This window comes from Hylobates moloch, unplaced genomic scaffold (genome assembly GCF_009828535.3).
Source record: "Hylobates moloch isolate HMO894 unplaced genomic scaffold, HMol_V3 SCAFFOLD_18, whole genome shotgun sequence".
NCBI lineage: Eukaryota > Metazoa > Chordata > Mammalia > Primates > Hylobatidae > Hylobates > Hylobates moloch.
The window spans coordinates 46,919,910-46,937,630 of record NW_026652293.1 but is presented as its reverse complement, the minus strand read 5'-3'; the positions used below and the strand labels follow the sequence as shown (position 1 = coordinate 46,937,630).

Genomic DNA, 17,721 nt, shown 5'->3' with positions numbered 1-17,721 from the left:
CAAGACATTTTTCAGAAAAATAATGCTGTCTTGGTAGCCCATATTGCCAAAGAGCTTGCTAAAACACAGAATAACAAAGCTTTATAGTCCTTAGGATATTCGGAGTCTTCCAAGTCTCCCTCTTACAGCCAAAATAATAATGTTTACCCTAAATCCAGAACTGCAACTATAATAAGCTTGGCTCCCAAAAGTAAAGGAACAAAAAAGCAGAGAGCTTGGACTCAACCATAAGATGTCTATATAGCGATGGGAAAGGAAGGGAAAGAAGAACAGTACACACTCTCAGACTTAAGGAAGTTTGAAAGACATTGGAGAGACTATGTGATTCCAGCATACTAAAATCATGATGTATGCTTCATGACATACGCTTATCTAAGTGTACAGGCCTTGCCTTTTAAGATTATCCAATTTAAACTGCATGGATTTGTCAAAGACATGATGCAAAAATAACCAAAGACAGATCTAACATTACACTGGAAATTGAATTGAAAATTGAGCAAACTAGAAACTGCAAGTTAAACTCAAGCTTTAAACGAAAACGTTTCCATAAAATTTTATAAACATGAACCATCTTGCATTTTAAGCAATTGTGGGGCCTTCAATATCCCAAATTCAGCATTTACTTTTCTTTAAAAGACATCATTTTTAAAATGCTTAATAAGGGAATCTGATATTCCACATTTACAGATATGTGTTAAGACACACCGTCAGACTGGAGAGGACATCTGACTCAGTTCCCTGGTTTTTCCACTAAAGGAGCACCACATAGATCATCTCATTCTTCACTTTACCTTTACTAACAATATAGTTACCCATCCCCATTCCAAAAATTCCCAGAGACAAGTCCATAACCTCCTTCTGGCAATATATTCTGTTGTTGCTATCTTCTCTCCCCAAGATACAGCAGGAAATACAATATGTTCGGAATCTTCTTAGAAGAGAATTTCACTTATAGAGAAATTCTATTGTAATTTAGAACTCCTAAACTATTTTTCTTAACTAGGCTTTTTTAAATGAATAGAATCTTAAAAGACTCATTTCTTTTCACTCTCAAAGTTATAGCAACTGTGGAACTGTTATTAAGAAGTCATATAAAATTTAATTAAAAAGCAGCCATCATTGTAAATAAAGTGTTTATGTAATACTCAAAATAAACCAATAGTTAGATGCTGGAAGAATGTATCACATAATTAACATAATGCTTTATCCAAATATCAGAATGATAGGCCAATTTTAAGGCCACGAGATCCATACAATACATTAAAATGATAATCAGTAGTAAATACACTAGGGAAAGAGGTGAAAAGTAAGTATAGTTTTCTAACGCCACAGGATTTTTTCTCAAAATAATAAAAAGTTTTCACTTTAAATATCTGACCTTAAGGATTCCAAAGCTTTCTTTGGGGGAAAAAAAACATAAGAGACAAAATATATTAACTTTTAGGATCAAAAAAAGATCTCTGGTAAATAAGACAACATAAGAACAAAGGCAAATTCTTCTAAACCTTAAAATTAAGCACAATGTATATACCTTTATACTATCAGAAAGGAAGCTGGAATGTCTAAACTTTCTATAAATTCTTTAAGTATTCAATTAGAAATGCTGTTACAATTGGTCAAGAATTTAACTTTCTTCCAAGGGAGTCAGACTTCATTAATGGATTTAGGAGTAGAGAAAGGATAAAAAAATCTAATCTGTCATTGGAGACAACTTCGACCAAGGAAAAGAACATCTTTCTTTTGCAATGAGCATTCCATGTCAGCGAGGGCACAGAAACATTAGTACTGTGTTCCTACACAGGCAATCTTTCCCTGCAGCATCTGTTGCTAATTGAAAGGGACTAGAATTACAAAATCCTAGTCAATTTCTCTCACCAGCTCTTGCTGTGTATAAAGATTTTCTATGCAGGGGCTGAGCATTAGTCTTCCACTGCAGCTGATGACTAAAGAGCAAAGAGAAAGAAACACAGAAGAAAGCATTTTTTGTATCCAACAATATATAGAACTAAACTGTGGGAAGGGGGACAGCTAAGCATGTCTTTTGTTAGCTCAGAAAATTACCGTTCTATAAATACAACTATTCACCTATAAAGGTCTATTAACATCCTAGTTAACCAATTGTATATTTCTTCTGTTTGGGTAGACTCCTTTTCATGTAAATCTTCAAAAGTAACCATCAATATTATACCAATTATGTCTTTTATTTCTGGCTCCTAGGCACGCTGCCTGGGACACAGGAGGCATTTAATAAATGTTTGTTGAATAAATATATCAATCTTGTATTTTGTAGCACTGTCCATTCAAGGCATTCAAAGCACCTCCAAAGCCCTCATCACATTCGCTTTAAGTTCCATTGAGCACGCAGATCTACATCAAGTCCTTTTGCACTTTTACAAGTTGTAGGCTAAAAAGTTTAAAACATCATCTAAAGCATACTCAGCAGCAGGAAGAAACAAAGATTAGAGGGTGAGAGTGGAGGCTAGTCAGCTGACTGCACTATTCCAGGCAAGAGATGAAGGTAGCCTAAACTCAGGTGGTGGAATGGACACCTTCCAGTGCTCCCCATGCAAAGCACAATGACTGCCTCTGGATGGTACAGTTTGCTCTGGCACAGGGGGCGTGTGTTACATCAAGAAAAGAAAGCTGGGCTGGGCACGGTGGCTTACGCCTGTAATCCCAGCACTTTGGGAGGCCCAAGCAGGTGGATGACCTGAGGTCAGGAGTTCAGGACCAGCCTGGCCAACATGGCAAAACTCCGTCTCTACTAAAAATACAAAAAATTAGCCGGGGCATGGTGGTGGCCGCCTGTAATCCCAGCTACTTGGGAGACTGAGGCAGGAGAACTGCTTGAACCCAGGAGGTGGAGGTTATAGTGAGCCCAGATCACACCATTGTACTCCAGCCTGGGTGACAGAGCAAGACTCTGTCTCAAAAAAAAAAAAAAAAAAGCTGAAAAAACCCTGGGGGAATAAAGAAGACAGGACTGGAAGATAACTCAAGGTTTTTTCTATCGCTGTTCAGTTAAAGGAATTTAGGCACCTAATTCCATAAAATGTGCCACAAATTTGTAAGTTGGTTCTATTTGGCTGGTGGGCTCGTGAGACCATTTGTATCAATTAGAAATATTTTTTAAATGTTATCAAAAACAAATTCATTTAAATGTATTGTAGGACAACTACACTACCTAGCCGGGGTATTATTTTAAATATAGAGACAATTTTTTTAAGTTTTTGTATATGACAATAGAAAATGTTACAACCGAAAGCAAAACTAAAAGCCATAGCAACTATGAGAATAAAATTTCATTTTAATTCCAGGTTTGGAATGCTCCTCTAATAGTTATAAACTAAAACATCAAAGTTTAATAGCTTAAAGTTCACAAGTTCAAAGGTGCAAAGCTGTTCACAGGGGCCTTGTACTTGAAATGAGTCAAGTCAGACAGAAGAAACTTCCCTATAGTCTCACATTTCTGAGGCAGATCTTCATTCTTACATGATAGACTAACTACAGCCTGGAATTTTCATTTCCTAGCCCATCCTTTCAAATGGGCATTTTGCTCCTTTTTTCTTATTTTATACTATTTCAGAAAACATTGACTGCCTAATTATCCATTCTATATTCCATGAAGTCCTCCAGCATTGTACTCAATTGCTTATTCAAATGCTGTATTTGTTGAGCAGGGTACATGAACTGTTTGAAAGTTCCTGGAATCACATTACTCTAATTAGCGTATTATCCAGAGAAGACCAATGACAGAGACTGGCACTTTCCAGAGAGAGAAGTCTGCAGCAGCTGGGGCCCCCGCTCTTCTCCCAATGCTGCAAGGTGACAGGGGATATGTGGTGCTGCTCCACCCTATACACATTTGCTTTTTTGGCTCACCTCAGTCTCTAGCCTCGCTTCCTGCCACCACCTCATCATTTATTCAGTTGGTTTTTAGGTAATTCAATTACCTGAATCCCTGGGCCTGCTGTATTGTGCGGAACTGAACGTGAGTGCAGACCACACTCAGCTAGTTCAGGCTAGGCTTGGCTACATGTCTAATTCCACTTTTCTCCCACTACCTAGCTCTGAATTTCTTGTTGTCGTGGTGACCTGGCAACCATGTTCTGAGCTTTCCTGCAATTATCTGTACAACTTGGGTCAAAACTCCTTAATTTCACTTGATTCAGCACTCGAGAGCCAAGAATTACTTGTTCAAGGGAGTTTATAGGTATCATTACTATACGGTTTTCTTGTGAGATAAAATAAGAAACTAGTAACTACCACATGACTTCTGGTTGACTGATTATAATTATAATTCTGAGCTCTAAACAATCTTGCTTACTCTCTCACCCTGTATTTCTAGTTGGAAAAAACCAACAGCATGCCCCATTTTCCATTGATCATATCACAACAACTCCATTCTGAAGAGCCATCAGGTGTCACAGTGTTACCCAACCAAAGCCATTACAGTTGATTGATGAGAAAAAGGCTAACTGAAAATTGTGAGAATGACAGGCACAGCTCTCGCACTCGCTTGCGCTCTCTCTGCCGCTCTGCTGCTGTGTTAGGCAGACAGCTACATGCACGGCTATTAAAGGAGCTTCAGAAATCCTACTTGCCTTATCCTCACTCATTTTTAAAAACCTTAGCATTTTTAAACATTTATTCGAAGGAAGAATTTGTGAAGAATTGCTTGGAAGGAGTAAGACCTGGTAACCTAATGGAGATTAAAATTTACAAAATGTTATGGGATACAGAAACTGATGATTTGATAAAAGTAGTTAGCCAATTGCACTGGTATATAATGTTTAAGACTCAGCATTACATCTTTGTTAAACATCAGAGGCAAAAGTCAGTTCACTTTCTTCTTTATAATAATGCAGTGGTGAGGCCAATTACTGAAGAGTTGACAAAAGTCAACTGAGATATGAAAAATGAAAAAGCATTACACTGTAGCTAATACTTTAAACTATAAGTCTCTAGTCTCATGTTCCTCTTCTGAAAAAGAAATTTGCCCAAGATCATCAAGAAAAAAGGTTTGGGGTGAATAAAAGGTTAAGATTAACTTATTTTTAATACTCTAAAGCTTGACATAAACCCTCCACTCCAAATATCAGGTAGTATTACAAAATGTACAGAGACATTGTTTTTCACCTCTTCCGTATCAAAACATCAATTCATTAAACTTCTCTTGGGATGTGCTAATGTGTCATTTGCTAAGATGCCAAATAACAGGGACTGAATTCTTTGCTCTTACTTTGTCTCATTCTCACCACTAGAGACAAATCACACTCTGGCCTGATAGGAGAATCATGATTTCAGAATAGTCTGTTTCAATACGGAGCAAACTTAACCGAGATGTGATGGTGACTGGCCCATGGATTCCAGGGTTTTAGACCCTCAAGTCCCCCTAAAATGATCCTTTAATCTTCTTTGCACCACAAGGGCCTTGCCTAGACAAGGTAAGACTTGTGTTAACTTGAAGCCTTTTTTGCTTGTACTCTATACTCACGTTACAAGTTTCATGGATATACAGTGGTGAAGTGTATCAAGAAATTTTCTTCAGTGGAAAAGTCTCACTATTCTATGGCAAACTGAAAAATTAACTGGTTCTCCTGAAGAATAAATAGATTTGGTTTTTATGATGATAAGAACTGAGGGCAAAGGACTAAACATACTTGTTAATCATTCCAGGAAAACATTAAAATACTATGTACAAGATAGCTACCTATTGCTGAAGTTTTGCTTAAGGGTAAATAAAACAGTTACTGTCTGAAACATAATATTTAAATATTAACCATAAATATTTTACTCAAAATCATTCCTATAGTTCCCTCTTGCTGCCACCTTCTTTCTGTTTTAGGAAAAAAAGTGGTATCTCCTGGTTATGTCATTATTATTTTGAAATATACATCTATATTTATTTGCTTTCACTATCAATCTCCCATTCTTAACATTAGATTTCTCATGTTTGCTGAAATTATCCAGGTCCCATAAATTATCATATCTAAATATTTCTTTCTTGTTTAAACAATTTTGTTTGTTGAGAATCTTGACATTCAACTTTCACCCCAAACAAAAGTTGTTTTGGCTTCATTCCTCTAAATGAAAGTATTTTCCATAAATCCCTTATTTCCACAGGATATACTTTATGTACAAACTCTATCAATCGGTAAAAATACATACTCAGTCATCCTAATAAAATAATTTTTTAACTCTACTAACATTAGATAAGAAATCAATATTTACCCTTGGGGGAAAAATCCTGCCTTAATAAGATAAACTTCAATTTTGAGTACATTTTATGTAAGGAGGATGTCAGATGATCTGACATCTGTGATTTTACTTATATCCAACAAATCTATTTTGCTACTGTCAAATTGAGGCCTAGAAAGTCTTAAATAAATTTCCCGAGGTCAAGCAATGAGTTAATACCTGATCTGGGACAATACACAGGTTTGGTAGTTCTCAATTCCGTCTAAATGTTCTAAACCTTAAAAACTTCTGATAGCCTCAAGATATTTTAAACTCCATCCATGGTCTGAGTCCTAGTTTTAATTATCAGATACATAACTATTACATGGAGCTCCATGCCTAAAAAGAAACAAATGCCATGGAAAACATGATTATGGAGAAGGACAGGGGAAACTATTCCCCAAAATATATTCCTGGATTGTTTGATAAAGTCAGGCTAGAAGAGCAAAGAAAGGTAGTCAATAAACGTCATGCCCTAAAACTGAATTTTTACAGATAGTTTTCAGCATGATTTTTCTATGTTTCACTTTTCACCGTCAGCTGTGAGCTGTTTCCAAGTGTGAAATTGCCTAAGAGAGGAAGCAAAGCTGTCATTTGACATCTGGGAGCATGGAGATCGGGCTGCAGTGAAAAGCATTTTGGACTTCTTCAATTTATACACATATGCACCTATAAATTCTCAGGTCTGAAAAGTATTCAATGACAAATATCAATGTAAATTTCAAGCATTTAAAATTAAAGACTCATAATAGGGCAGAAAATAAAAGTGAAGGACACACACTGATAGGATACCATATCAACTTGTTCAAGACTAGAATGGGAAACTTAAGTGACTATATTAGGTTAACTAACACAAATAATTTCATGCACTTGTCTCAGATCATATATTAAGCTTTAAATATCATTTTCTTGTATTTTTGTTTAAGAGACAAGGTCTTGCTATGTTGCCCAGGCTGGAGTGCAGTAGCTATTCGCAGGCATGATCACAGCACACTGCAGTCTCACACTCACAGCCTCAAGCAATCCTCCCACCTCAGACTCAGTTTTTTTTTTTGTACTTTATATGCTTAGTAGTACAGGTTCTGTTTTCTAGCTGTTTTTGAATGATAAGAGTCAAGAAAAAAAAAAGTAGTAAAAAAAAAAAAAATTTGACATTTTATTTTTCCTTTATACTTAAAACACTATAAACAAAGATTTATTCTTTATTATCATAAGTTAATAAATCAAATGATAAAGCATATAAAATCTTTTGGCTAAAACTTTTGTGTGTATGTGTGTAAAAACAGATATAAAATCAGAGTAACCAGAGGAAAGTCCTCCAGAGAAAAATAACCAATTTACTCCAGTTTTTATTTTCTAATCCCTCACAACAAAAAAACAGAAGAACCTGTGTATCCTAATAAAGTATCTAAGTCTCCTAATGTGGAAACCAGACAGTGTTATATTTATATTGTCATGCTATACAATCTGTTCCTACTTTGTGGACTATTTCTTTTGCCTTTTCTCTTCCTGAACTCCATTCTGTGTTTCTGTGGTATGAAAGGAACCCATTTACCATGAATGATGTTTATTTAAAATAAAACCTTTCTAGAGAATCATCCTAGATAATCTAAGGATACAAAGTGAATCTAAAAGGAATGGCTTCTACTTTGAAAACAGGGCTGGGTTTGATCAGTGAATTCGTATTCTCAAGACCCTCTTGATGGGTCTGCAGCTGCAGCCATTTATGCGCTGGCTTTTTCACAGATGTAGACAGAGAAAGCTCCATGGTTTTTGTCTTTTTGTTGTTGGATTTGTTTTCTTTAATATAAAAAAGTGGCAACTTTTTAAAAAGTTCTCAGTTTTGTTATAGAAACTTGTGAATTTCGGGCATCCTTGGGAGTATACATTGTTAAAATAATTATGACTTTTTAAAATCTAGGATCACAAAGTTGGCAGAAACTATACTTAAATAACAGAAGGTGATCATTTGCATTTCAAAATTTATCTGTCTTGCTTTTCCCCTCAATTAAACCAAAACATGTTGATTCACAGGTTTCTGTGTGTGTGTTTTTTCTTTTTTAAACTTATTTATAGAGCAGAATAATGGCCCCCCTGCTAGTTTGGCATTTGCTCAAGTTTCTGTCCATGCAAATCGAATCTGTTACTGGAAATTTTTCTCAAAATATAAAGGCACATCATCCACAAGATAAAAAGATAGACTGCTGATATTATAAAGTACAGGGCAGGTGGATAATGTTTTCAGGACAAATATGTGATAAGGATTCCCAGGAGGTGAAGTGGCAGGGTAGAGGGTGCACACTGTTTAAACAGAAGTGAGTTGCTCTCATCATAATCTTGTGACAACTTTTCTTTCTAACCAAACATCGGCTGCTTAACATGCTTTAGAGTTACTTGGACAATAATACTAAGGTTAGACTTGGGAAGTAAGAGGGAGGGGATCACATGAAAGGAAATTACTTCAAGCCTTAGTGTTCCTAAGAGTAGATCAAAAGGTGGTTAAACAATCTATGCCCCATGTAGTTACTGATTTGTATTTTTAAGCATTGAAATATTAACATATTATCATTGCTTCCATCCTTTGAGGAGAGGAAAACCTATCTGTAGTTTTGATTTATCAGTAGCACTGCCTATCAACTTTTGGGGCAAACAGTAATTTATAAATTTTTGCTCCAATTCCCCTTAAGTTATAAGTGAGGGGTACGAGCACATAGACTTAACCAAGTTCTATAACTCTCTAGATTTAAGGTCATCTTAAGTAGAACATTGGTATTACTTTTCTATTAAGGCCATTACTTGTTTTGTTTTACCTGGTTGCTAAAATTAACAGGCCCAATGAATGGAAAGCCTTTCCACATTGTTCACAAAGCATGCCATAACACTAGAACACTTTTGCAACTCACAAAGCTTGGAAGTACAATTCTTTTATGCAAATAATGACAACAAAGCACCTCTTCAGACTACAGCTTTTTTCAAATGCTAGTGAAGGACAACCTGGAAGAGGACAGCAAAATCCATTAATGGTAGACTGCCACCTGCTGGTCAACTAGGAGAATTGTAATTTCTGGGACAAGGCTTAAAAATTAGAACTTAGAAACAGATCTGTATTAAATTCAGTATTTCAGTATATGAAATCGAAAGTGTGTATCTGTTGATGAATGTAATATGGTTCTGTTCCACATATATTAAAACTCTCAGGATACCAACATGTTATGGATATTAAAGTAAATATGACTGTGCTTGAGAATAAAGAAAAATAATCTGCTAGAATGCTCAAGCACAAATTTACAGATAGTTTCCAATAAGTAACAATATATACACTTACTAGGAACCAGGAGAAAAAAAAGAAAGTAACAACAAAAATAAGAAATAAGAAGCTACTTACAAATATTAAACAATATTCCATAAATGTTTGGTTTTGTTTTGCTATATGGTTCCCACTGCACTTCACTTTAGGATGTAACAGGCATGACTCAAAAAAACTCCCAAATTAAGTTTGATTCTAAAAATTCCAAATTCATTATAATTAACAAATATATTTCTAAGTACACTGGAACCTAAAATGTTATTTCTTATCAAATTAGAAAGTGGGGAGGATCTAGTTTTTTTTAATCAAGTAACTGTAATGAAGTGAATTAAACATGAAATTTTTTATCCTATTAACTAATATGATTTCAGTACATAACATCACATTATCTATTTGAGAAAAAAATGTAAGTGTGCTCTATTGTCTCTAACAGTAAATAAAAACCAGTCTTAATTTGAAGGAAGAAGGAGGAAAGAAAAGAAAACCCTAATAGTTGCTTTCAGGAACGTTTTAGGATATTTATTTTATAGGTTGGAAAACTGGTATTCTCTACTGCAGAAATAATTCTTAACAATGGAAGTTGTAACTAGAAACAATCTAGCTCTTTTAATCCTTATCATTATCACTTCCCATTATGCAGAGAAACAAGGTTAGCATCAATACATTAGTTAGCTGTTAAGTATTAAATACTGTATTGATCAACACCTAAGCAGATTATGTCAAAAAAAATCAGCTTGAAACACCTTTGAAGGCCAATGGGGTGACAGGTGAAGTGACTCTGGCCATCCAAAGAGGCTAAACGGTAAGCAAAAGGTGAACAAACTTTGGATTCATAATACAGCCCCATCTGCACTGATGACTGAGAAAAACCAACTCAAATGCAATTCATATGCTTATGCTACCTATAATTGTTAGTAAAAGATCTAACACCCACAGAATAAATCTCTAATTTTTAAAAAATAAAGACAATACAGTAAGGGCAAGATAAAACTGTTGTGTCTATAAAAATTTGTTATAAAATGCCAGGTTGGCACATCACTAAAATCATATTGCATTTTTAAAACCTCCATTGTGCCGGGCACCATGGCTCATGCCTGTAATCCCAGCTGTTCCAGAGGCTGGGGCAGCAGGATTGCTTGAGGCCAGGTGTTCAGGACCAGTCTGAGCAACACAGCAAAGCCCTGTTTCTATTTAAAAAAAAAAAATTTTTAAATTAGCCGGGAGTAGTGGCATGCACCTGTAATCCCAGCATCTTGAGCCCAGGAGTTCTAGACCAGCCTGGGCAACACAGAAAGACCTCATCTCTACAAAAAATGTTTTTTAAAAAAATTATCCAGGCATGGTGGTGCACACCTATAGTCCCAGCTACTCAGAAGCTGAGGCAACAGACTGCTTGAGCCCAGGAGTTGGAGGCTGCAGCGAGCCATAACAGCACCACTGCATACCAGCCTGTGTGACAGAGTGAGATATGTCTCAAAAAAAAAAAAAAAAAAAAAGAAAGAAAAATATCATGCATCTAAAGAGGATCAGGGTATTTAAAGGTCCTTGTAAACACTAAGAAGTTAAGACATTTCTAAGAATTCACTGCCGTTCTTAGTGAGGTATAAACTCATTTAATAATACTTAGTGAGGTATAAACTCATTTAACAATAATATATATGTGGACACACATATATACATACACATATATACCTATGAATTACTTCATTGGTTTAGCCCCAACTTTTCTTTTTTGAAGGGTTAAACAGATAACCAAATCCAACACATATGTAAACTGCTAGTGAAAAATACAAAAATACAACTTCTATAAAGAAATGAGAGCTGCCGAACCACTTTTTCAAGTGAAACATTTTAGGAGATTGCTCTAACCTGGGGCACAGTACATTCTCTCTATGGCATCGCTGTCACAGGAATCTTCAACCTCACTCCACCTGCTAAAATACGTTAGCTGAATGTGTCCTAAAAACAAAACGACAGGAGAAATCAAAACATTTTTCTCTTCCATTTTCTGCAGAAGTGAACTGTAATTACTCCTTTTGTAGCTAAAAACAGTATCATTAAGAATAATGGCATCATTAAGTACTAGAAGCTATTACTGGGGGTGAATTTGCTGCACTGATAATGAAGCTCTAGACAGGAAATGAAGATACTAATTACAAGATAAAACGCCTACTCAGTTAATTGGAAGCAACAGCGAATAAAAAGAAATGCATTTGCAAAAGTTCCTGACCTCTATCATTCAATAAGATGTTGTTTGGGTTCAAATCGCGGCACACAATTCCCTCTCTATGTAAAGCATCAAGGGCTACCACCATTTCAGCTGCCCATCTTTGAATGCAGCCCTCTGGGATGTAAAACCTGGAGGTTAGTGCTAATTTTTTATCAAGGTCCTCAAAAATCTGATGTATTTCCTTGTCTCCTTCTAGCGCTAAACCACTTTCTCCCTTAGTCTCAGAGTCTCTCTGGAATAAAGAAGCTGGTTTCTCTTTAGCCAAATCATCAGTCTGATCTGTAAACAGCAATACTTCTTCTGTTTTTAAAGTGTCTGTGCTTGCAATATATTCATTAGCACCTGAGAGTGGACTACAAATATGGAATAAGCTTTCTTCTGTGTTGTTTGCAGTTACTGCTGACTCAACCACTCCAAGTCCTTGAAACTTAGGATCTGAGCTGGGTAACAAAGACATATCTCCTGAACTACTATGATCAACAGCTGCTACAAATAACATCCTGGGATCCTCCTGTGCATAGTGTTTCTCTGTTATACTATGGGATTTGGGCCCAGAGGGATCACTCAGTTCCTCTATGCCTTTCTCCTCATGTGCTTGGCATTGTTCAGTACTAAGCCTGAGGCATAAAACGTCAGGGGCTTCCAAGAGTTTATTTTCTAGTATCCCTATATTAGTTTGTGTAAACTTAGTAGCTCCCATTGCTGCAGCTTCTCTTGTTGGCTCCAATTCACCAGGTAAATTTACAAGAAGATCAGGTCTTCCTTCATCAGTACCACTGACATCATCAAAAGCAGCATCTTTAAATGAAATAACTGGCACTGAGTCATCTGAGCCCCTGCTAATGGTGTCCTGAGCTTTAAACTCTACCTTGCTTTCACTAGTATTAAAACTCCTAGAAGCACTGTCTCCATCTGGAAGAGTAAAGAATGGTTTCAAAGGTTCTGATTTTAGACTATACAATTTTTCTCCAAAGTCAAGTCCCAGGAGTTCACTTGCGCTATCCTTACTGTCTATCCTAAAGAATTCCATGGGGCTATTTTTTGATCTACTGAGGGAATCTGATGTTCTTGGAGAACTAACTGCTTCTGGGTCATCGTTGGGGAAGAACTTCAGCTCATGAGCTCTCAGCTGTGTGCTGGGGCTGTCACTGTCAGCAGCAAGGTGTGTTGGAAAGCTTTTAATAGCTTTAGTATCAACACCATTCCCTTCAGTCTTCATGAAGGGCTCCTCATTCAAAGACCCTGGTTCAATCTTTTCTTGCCCATATTCATTGCATAACGTTAAATAACTAGTAGTGCATTCTTCTTCTGAACTTGAACCAGAATCTGGCCATTTTGGAGAGCTATCTTGGCCATCATCTTCCTGGTTGCTGTCATCTTGAGAACTTGGAGTAAGACTACTCTTCAAAGGCAGAGCTTTAAGCATGCTTCCACCATCACTTCCTCTGGATTCAAAGCTACTGCTGTCCTGAGGACTAGAAGTTGGCTGTTGCAGGTGAACTTTTGCAAGTGTAGATTTTTTCACTTCCTTGATGTCAAAGCTTTCTTCAGGACTTCTGTTTAGAAATTTACTGATATATGACCACAGTTTGCCACCTGTGAACAAGTATAATAAAACAAACAAAAGTATTAAGATCTCCAAATTGACATTTATTTAAGCCATTAGAAAAACAAAAACTATCTTAAAAATCAATCAAAACAAGTCAATAACACCCATTAATATCAAGTGTGCCATAAGATAAGCATATTTAATAAAATGCTTGTTATTGCTGACTGATGAGTATGGTTTCAAGCATATCTCCTGATATCAATTTTTTTTTAAGTGACAACCTATTTCTTCCTTTGAAGGGAAATTAGTTATAACACATACTAATATGAAATTTCACAGCTAAAATTCTACTCTAAAGTTAAATATCATTTAGTCTTAGAAACATCTGATTATGTTCTGTTTATACAATAATCTGATTATGTTCTGTTTACACAATAATTTTTTCATGCATGGCCCCTTGGTCAAGTGGAAATACATAAATAAGTGCTGTTTAAAATTGTATACTACAATGGGGGGAAAAAGCAACAATATTATTCCATTTTGAAAATGTCCAGTCTAGGATTGGAGGAATTTGGCATGTGGTATATAATTATGCCTTTATAAATGACATATTAATATTTCCCCTCTTATGCCCAGCCTTACATGTAATATGTTGTATAAGTAAAGCTATTGAGGAAAATTAATTGGGCAACCATTAATGAAGCAAGCTATGGAAATTCTGACTGTGTATTCTGACATGTATCTTTAAAACTAAAATCATAAAAATCACTTTCATGTAAATCAGAGAAATAAAAAAAATCCAGTATTTTAACAGCAATACTTGTAGTTATTATTTCACCAGTTTCCTTTTATTTTAACCATTAAAACACCTCAATCCCTTTGTCAATTATAATTTTTTTGTTAAACAATTATAGCTAAGTACCAAAAACCTGCTATAACAGTAGTGACTAGAAACAGTATTATAAGAAAGAATAATTAATTAAATTTGATCCAGAAATCTCAAAAGCAGTAACTGCGGAAGTATACTTTGTGGAGACAGAATTGTAGTTGCAAAGAAATGAAAAATTAAGAATAATGTGTTAAAAATAAATCCCTCTATTCATATAAAGAAGACAATTTTTCAGCACATATTTATTGTAATCATTAAGCATTATATGCCAAGGGTACCTAAACCTTAAGGAAAATAACCATTGACAGTCAATCGCATGTGTAAAAAAGTCAATGGAAACATCAAAAATACCTCTTCCTATTTCACATTTCATTTCGAGAAATTCAATAAATACATATAGCACCTGACATGGTACCTAGCATAGAATAAATGCTCAATAAAGGCTAATTGTCATAATATTAATCCTAGGATTCTCATACACCTCTTTGTAGCAGCGATCTAGTTAACTATCTTCCCTATTTTATTTATTTAACTTTTTTTTTTTTTCTTAGAGTCTCACTCTGTAGCTCAGACTGGAGTGCAGTGGCGGGATCTCAGCTTATAAGCCTCCACCTCCTAGGTTCAAGTTATCCTCCTGCCTCAGTCACCCAAGTAGCTGGGATTACAGGCGTGTGCCACCATACCCAGCTAATTTTTGTATCATCTTCCCCATTTTGATAACAGTTAGTGGTATAGGATATTATGACATTCAACTTTTTCCTCTCATTTTTTTCTTAGCTAATGCTTTCTGTCCTCTTTAGAGTATACTCAGTGTTTCACATTTCCCCATATTTCAACGGAAGTTTATAAGGAGCTATGCATTGAATCTATATTCTTTAGTCTATTGACAACAATACTCATATTCTCTTACCACAAATACCCATATTGTGGCACTCTAACAATGCTTGAACCTAAAACTAAAATTCTTGTATGCAATCCAAATAAAATGATTTGGGTGGTTTTCAATTCTCCTAGATGATGACTACTTTGAGGAAAGGATCAAGTCTTTTTCATCTTTGTATGTCTACTGCTTACACAATGTCCAGGACATAAAAGTCACTGCTTGTTAAATCAGATGATGAGATGTACCATATAAGCAATCCATAAAGTTCCACTGATCAGCAAGAAACGGTACCTTTTAATAAAGTTCTAAGAAAAGCTTCATTCATTCCTAGGCCAATTCCACCTGAATAAACTACTGAAATCTAAAATTCAATGTACTTAAAGACTTCATTTTTGGGGATAATGCTATAACTACAACTAGATCCTTACTTTAAGTCCCTCCTGTATCACTCTACCCTACTAATTGCTGCCTAATTAATCTTCCATTTCAGCACAGATCTTATGCCATTTCTGCATTCAAGAGGCCAAGTTCCTTCCATCTACTGAATCATATACCAACTCCACATAGGCATTTGAACTTTTGAGTAATACACTTATCAACCCATGATTTGGTCCTCTCCCCCTACTCAACAAAGAATTCATGAGATGGGCTTTTCCTCATACCATGCTTACACTTGGGATGTTTTTTTCTAATAGTTTCCCCAGTATCTGCTTGTGAAAATCTTACCTATTCTTGAAGGTCCTTCAGAATCTGTTCTCTTTTACCAATTTCTATGTATCCCTTAACTGGACACAATATATATCTTCTCTCAATCCTCTATCATCCACCTTCATACTCCTTATGACATTTACATCATATTAATATTACTTTTATGCTTTTATTATCTCCTTCATAGGACTATAAAGCCTTAATAGCTGCAGGCAGAGGATTCTATCTAGCATGTAAAACAGGTATTAAATAAATATTTATTAAACTGAGTTATAAAAAGATAACATCTTTACAAATTTTTTGAAAACCTTTCAAGGAAAAGAATCTATAAGTAAGAATCTATATGGATCTATAAGTATAATGTTGTTTTGGGGGTCATATGTTCTTCCAAAGACATATATTAGCCTTAAAAAAAAAACCTGTTATTGCTAAAGCGCATAAAATTTGTCTAATTTTTAACACTCTAAGACTGTAAATGATACTTTTCTAAGTCTTTTTGAAGCACATAAAATTGTAGATATTGAACCATTTTAAGATATAAAAATTAGAATTCATAATGTTTAATTAAAACTCTTTGTCTCTCCTCAGATTTTAAGTCTATTGTTTTTCTATAAGATTGCAAAGTAAGTTTTTTAATTTGCTTGGTCAGAATTAGGACTTAAATTTCATACGTATGATAAAACACTGCTATCACAGCAATCAAAATCATCTTTCGGCCAAGCAATTCAACTTGAAAAAAATCTGTCCTACATATAATTCTCAAAAAATATAACAAATAAAAACATGTATGTATAAGTACATGTTTATACATGTATTTATATGAGTACTGGAAACAATTTAAACATCAATTAATAATAGCCATTTGCAAATACATAGTGCTTACCATGTACCAGGTACTATTCTAAGCATTTTACATATACAACTATTTAATCCTCACATCAACCCTATAAGGTAGGTAATTAATATTATCTCTATTTTACAGATGAGGAAATTGAGACACAGAAAGGTTAAATAACTTGCCCAAAGTCACACTAGAAATGGTGAGCCAGCATTTACATTCACATAGCATGGCTCCATAGTCCTTATTTTTAATCACTATACTGTATGCCTCCCTTAATACGGACCTAAATATACTGATAAAGATATACTAAATGCGTCCAAGGCACACTTTTGAGATGGGGGAAAAAATGCAAGCTCAAGGCAATATGTAACACCCATTTAAGTTTTTTAAAAACAGACAGGTAGGGAGTGAATGTTTATAAACATAGAAAGTTATTGGAAGATATATAATTACTGTTAAAAGAGTGCCTATTTCTGGGGAATAGGTCTGGGCAACAAAGTGAATAGGGAGGGATAATTTTTATTTTTACTTTATAGACTTCTATTTTGTTTGAATTTATTTTATAAATTAGTTTTATAATTTTAGAAAACTAATTAATAAAAGGAGAATCATTTTACTCCTTGGGGCCTTAAGTAACTTGTAGAGAAATTCTTTTCTACCTCCTTTCTATTTTGTATATCCACAGTCAGAGACTTTTGGAACTTCTGCCTTTTAATTTGGTCTTTCATCTTTGACTGACCCAGTATTCAACAATTATACACTGAGCACCTTCTAAATACCAAATATTTTGCTAATTCATCATACACATGATGAATATTACATAATCCCTAATCTTAGAAACTTAAACTCTCATGGCCTTGACTGAATACATTTTGTTTCCTCACCTTTCTCTTTCAAACAGTTTAAGAAAGGGCTTTATTAAAAGGAATAGTAAATATTTTAAACCTCTCTCCTAAAATCCTGACTGATATATCCTGTCTACTCAACATCACCTGAATATTTAATAAGAATCTCAAATTCACATGTCCAAAATGGAATCCCTGATTTTCCTTCTAAACTTACTTCTCCTACAGC

At 35.1% G+C, this 17,721-nt stretch overlaps 1 protein-coding gene across 8 annotated transcripts in view; it reads right to left on the bottom strand.

Moving 5' to 3' along the window:
- Window positions 1-17,721, bottom strand: part of RPS6KC1 (ribosomal protein S6 kinase C1) — a 248,245-nt gene that overhangs the window by 51,374 nt on the left and 179,150 nt on the right. For all 8 annotated transcript variants that reach the window (XR_009210687.1, XR_009210686.1, XM_032137687.2 and 5 more), the window contains 2 exons: window positions 11,778-13,373; window positions 11,417-11,506 (listed from right to left, as the gene is read on the bottom strand). Coding sequence is in view for 6 of the 8 variants with exons in the window: in XM_032137687.2 (XP_031993578.1) it covers window positions 11,417-11,506; window positions 11,778-13,373 (1,686 nt within the window). In the remaining 2 variants the exon portion in view is untranslated. The remainder of the gene's footprint in view (window positions 1-11,416; window positions 11,507-11,777; window positions 13,374-17,721) is intronic.